The sequence below is a fragment of the Sphaeramia orbicularis genome, chromosome 14, assembly GCF_902148855.1.
Source record: "Sphaeramia orbicularis chromosome 14, fSphaOr1.1, whole genome shotgun sequence".
Classification (NCBI taxonomy): Eukaryota; Metazoa; Chordata; class Actinopteri; order Kurtiformes; family Apogonidae; genus Sphaeramia; species Sphaeramia orbicularis.
Window position 1 is genome coordinate 32,741,985 of NC_043970.1, and position 4,892 is coordinate 32,746,876.

At 37.7% G+C, this 4,892-nt stretch overlaps 1 protein-coding gene across 1 annotated transcript; it reads left to right on the forward strand.

Annotated features, from left to right (window-relative positions):
• The first annotated feature begins 1,055 nt into the window (after positions 1-1,055).
• rfc3 (replication factor C (activator 1) 3) lies at positions 1,056-4,704 on the forward strand. The gene is made up of 9 exons (XM_030154035.1): positions 1,056-1,243; positions 2,421-2,558; positions 2,689-2,756; positions 2,854-2,951; positions 3,038-3,219; positions 3,324-3,460; positions 3,873-3,971; positions 4,070-4,139; positions 4,230-4,704. The coding sequence occupies exons 1-9, from the start codon at positions 1,157-1,159 to the stop codon at positions 4,419-4,421; spliced, it is 1,071 nt and encodes a 356-aa protein (XP_030009895.1). The 5' UTR covers positions 1,056-1,156; the 3' UTR covers positions 4,422-4,704.
• The last annotated feature ends 188 nt before the right edge of the window (positions 4,705-4,892 follow it).

Sequence of the window (4,892 nt, forward strand, 5' to 3'; positions counted from 1 at the left end):
CATAACTCAGCCACATATTGCTGGTGCCTCCATATCTATTATGGATAACCTTAATCATACCACAGTTAAGCCTAAAGGTTTTCATAATGCCAAAAGAAAGCCAAAAACGCCAAATGTATGCCATAATGCTGCCAAAATATTTGCTATCTGGGCAGTAAATTGTGGGATATTATAAAAATTTATTTTTAAAAATCATGTGCTCCTAATTTTTTACAAGCTCTGAAAAGCCTCTGAAATTTGTATGTTTTCTTGCTGCAGGATCCCTAAAATCCCCACCTGTGTGCTTAAGTATTCCACAAATTATGAACATGACAACTTATGAAAATTCTGTAAATACAGTAAGAGTTTTAGAGTTGTCTCTGACAAATATGAACCACTGAAAAACAATAAAACACTCATTTAATTTCAACCCCAAACAGCACCAAAGCCATATGAAAACCTAAGCTAGTGAGATAAAGTGTCCACATTCTTTCAGTGAATCCTCTGCTGTGTAAACTGTACAATGTCTAAAGTTTCTTCACTGGTATTGTGCTTAAACATTAAATAATCAGGCAATAATAATATTTAACCCAGTATTTTTCCCAACAAGATAAATGTTTGACTTACTGTGTTTTCATGAATCAGCACAGATCTGATCCCAGGTCAGGTGGGTCTGTGACAAAACACAAACACCTGGAGGATCAGTCTTTCAGGAAAAAACACATTTGAACGAAGCTCAGACTCAGATATAACCTGTTCTTAAACATATATTATGTAAAACTATTAATACATATTATTTCCAAAACGAATAACTTGTCTGTCCTATGTTTAGTTAGCAATATGATTGTCAACTCTGTCTTAGTCTGATTCATTGACACTTAAATATTCGCTACTGTATTTATTTATTCACTGGCATTAACAACTTTACATTTGTTCAACTGTGTATTAGCATATTTTATTTACTTACACACTTGGCCTCTGAATGCGTGCGCACGTACACGAGTTTTATTCGCCATAAAATGTACGGATCGCTCTCATGTTTTTTGTCCCACTCGACTCTCCATAGCACGAGCGGAAGTAGCGCCGCGCGCCGCTTTGACGATATTTCGCGGGAGACAAGCTAAGTTTCGCGCTGTCAACAGTAGCATAATAACATAGTTGTTAAATTAGACCCAAAATGAGTCTGTGGGTGGATAAATATCGGCCGAATTCTCTCGCCAAGCTTGATTATCACAAAGAACAAGCTACGCAGTTGAAAAACCTGGTAAGGGAAATAACAGGAGTTATGCTAGCGTCAATAGTTGAATCATTAGCATCATTGTCTGTACAGGCTGATGCAAAAGTCCAGTTTTACAGAGAGTCCACTTTCCTGTCCTGTGTTGGTTCGTCTTGTCGACCCAGTTGTTTGGTTTCAGTGTTATGTTCAGATAACCAGACCATTTTGTTGTTGAAAGTAACTACATCTTGTCAGAAATGATGGATTATGTGCTTATTTTGGTTATATATTAGGCCATAATGGACTTGTTTCACTGGTACAGAACCGCATATCAGAACAGTACTGAAACGACTTTGTCTGTTCAGGTTATCATATAGAATTAAACTACTTTAAGTTACTTTTAAAGACCCAAATATCCACCATCTATCAAAATCATCCTACTGATCTAAAATGTGTAATACCTGTTGATCCACTTATTCTATCACTACATGTAAATAATTGGTGTAAAATGCAGTTTGTCATCTTTTCATGGTCATTACTGTATATATGACCCATTTGGAAGTTCAGAGGCTTCATAGTGGAAACAGCGTCATCTTCTACAACATTAATTCCCCAGTAAACCCATAGAGTTGGATCAATGACAGTGGATGGACACTCTGGGTTCATGTTCAGTTAATGAGAGCTTTTACTGAAAAAGTCACTTTTTCGTGAGTTTTCTTTATTTTTGATATAATAATCCTCAACTTTACTCTTAGCTTTTATAAACCTCTACATTAGTAAATTTAATGTAAGAAAATACATGATTTTCACCAAAGAAAACACAAAATACAGAAGATAATATGACAATAAAGGCTGATAAATCATGTAAGGATGGTTAGATATAGAGGAAAATTTCATTATGGGACTGCCACAAATGTCACACTGGGTCCTTATGGGTTAAAGTTGTGTTGGCTTCAGTTAATGTACAATGCAGTTTGCATCAGATTTAGCTGAGTGTGTTACATCTAACCCAGATCATCTATACTGCTTGCATAGACACAATATCACCCATCTTACTTTGAAATCTTCATTTAACCTAACATTTTATTACAATCAACTCCTCATCATGTGGAGTTAAAGATTGGTTCTGTTTTTATAACAATTCCTTCTTGGTAAAATTGTAGAAGTTCTTTATCTGAATGTTTAGTCCACTCTAGCATAACCTGCTTGTCTCTGCTTGTTTCAGGTTCAATGTGGAGACTTCCCTCATTTGTTGGTGTACGGTCCATCAGGTGCAGGGAAAAAGACCCGAATTATGTGTTTGCTGAGGGAGCTGTATGGAGCTGGGGTGGAGAAACTCCGCATTGAGCACCAGACCATTGTGGTGAGAGAGAGAATAATGGGATATCTATTGATTGTGGAAAAACTCCCTCTCTCTTTAGCATTCACAGTAAAAAAAAAAAAAAAAACACCATTCATTGATCTCTAGTTATTAATGCACCATATTTTTGCAGGCTCCCTCAAAGAAAAAAATTGAGATCAACACAATAGCAAGCAATTACCACTTGGAAGTTAACCCAAGGTAAATCAGTGATGAATAATTGCCTTGTATCAAAAATACCAATGGTTGAGATTGAATTTAGAAACATTTTATGAGGCTTTTCCTCTGTTGGTTTTAGTGATGCAGGCAATCAGGACCGTGTGGTGATTCAGGAGCTGATTAAAACTGTGGCTCAGTCTCAGCAGATCCAGTCGAGCACACAGAGAGAGTTCAAAGGTAACTAACACAAAGCATCTTGCATCTTCTAGAGCCATGTGGTCAATGTTTGCCTCTTGTACTACTTCGTCTATTTTGATCCTCAGTGGTTTTGCTGACTGAGGTGGACAGGCTCACGAAGGATGCTCAGCATGCTTTGCGTCGGACTATGGAAAAATACATGGCCACCTGCCGTCTGATCCTGTGCTGTAACTCCACCTCAAAAGTTATTGGGCCGATCAGGAGCCGTTGTTTGGCTATCAGAGTTCCTCTTCCCAGCACAGAGGAGGCAAGATTAGCTCAAGCATTAGTTTGTATCAGTAATAACAACCATTTTCATAACTACAGCGGCTGTTGTTTGTTCTTGACAATGTGTTTTTCCTGTTTGCCTAGGTCTGTAGTGTTCTGTCAACAGTCTGTAAAAAAGAGGGTCTTCTCCTCCCACCTGAGCTGGCAAAGCAAATCTGTGAGAAGTCTGGACGTAACCTCCGCAAAGCTCTTCTGATGTGTGAAGCCTGCAGAGTGCAACAGTAAGTGTGCACAGAGCTTGACATTGTTTTGATGTCCTTAACAGTGGTTTAGTGTTAGATAGATAGATAGATAGATAGATAGATAGATAGATAGATAGATAGATAGATAGATAGATAGATAGATAGATAGATACTGAGGGGAAATTCAAATATTCAGCAGTTTACTAACAACAAGAAGACAAAACAGGCAGGTTAGTAACCAGATTAACATTAAGGTTAGTATATACTCTAAAAAAAACTTGCTGTATAATGCTATAAACAAAACACGTATTTAAAAATCTGTAAAATACTAAGTGTATTAAGAGTCAGTGTACAGTATTTACACATTTCAAGGCACAGTGATTTAAAATGATCTAAAGTGATTTGACAGGAGCAAGTAATTGCATGTTTTGCCTGTGCCAACATTTTCCAGGTATCCGTTCTCAGCGGATCAAGATGTTCCAGAGACTGACTGGGAAGTGTACCTGAGAGAAACAGCTAATGCAATTGTGAGCCAGCAGAGTCCTCAGAGGTATGAGAGATGACTGTGTAAAAGATGTGATTAATTGTGATCCAACTGGAGAGCATTGGGAGGATCTAAGTATATATTTTCGTTTTACTTTTCCCCAGGTTGTTGGAAGTACGAGCCAGACTGTATGAGCTCCTAACTCACTGCATCCCACCTGAGATTATCATGAAGGTACTTCATCTTCTGTTAAGATGTCTAAATAACATGTACTCTCTATCAGTTTCAGTGCTAACTAAATTCCTGGTTGTCATATTCCACCAGGGTCTGGTAACTGAGCTGCTGAATAACTGCGACGGTCACCTGAAGACAGAGGTGGCCCACATGGCAGCATACTACGAACACAGACTCCAGCTGGGCAATAAAGCCATCTACCACCTAGAGGCCTTCACAGCGAAGTTCATGGCCATCTACAAGAAGTTCATGGAAGATGGTCTGGATGCCATGATGTTCTAAATGGACTCGGCTAATGGAGATGGATTCAGTAGCTCTTAAAGACTTTATGGTGTCTTACCTCAAACCTTACTATGAATTCTGCAGCTAATGTGGTAACACTGGCAGAATTCACCCCAGAATTGATGACCTTGTAGTGTGTGATTTCAGACCATGGATTTTTGCTCAGATTATCATTGTTTATATTTTATAAACTTTAGACTGATATGGTATGAAAAGAGAGACACATCTGAAGACAGTTTTGGTTTATGTTCTTTGTATTATAAATAAAATTAAAGGACAAGACAATAGTTATGTCTATAAATTCTACATCAAAACTTCACAACAAATTGGTCTGTTCACAACATTTTAACACGTATTGTGTAGCAGGGTTTCTGCAGATCCTTAAAGTCTTAAATATAGTTCTATAGATCTATTCTAATTGAACAGATGAAGTGCTTATTTGAAATAACATTTTGAAACTGACCATACTTT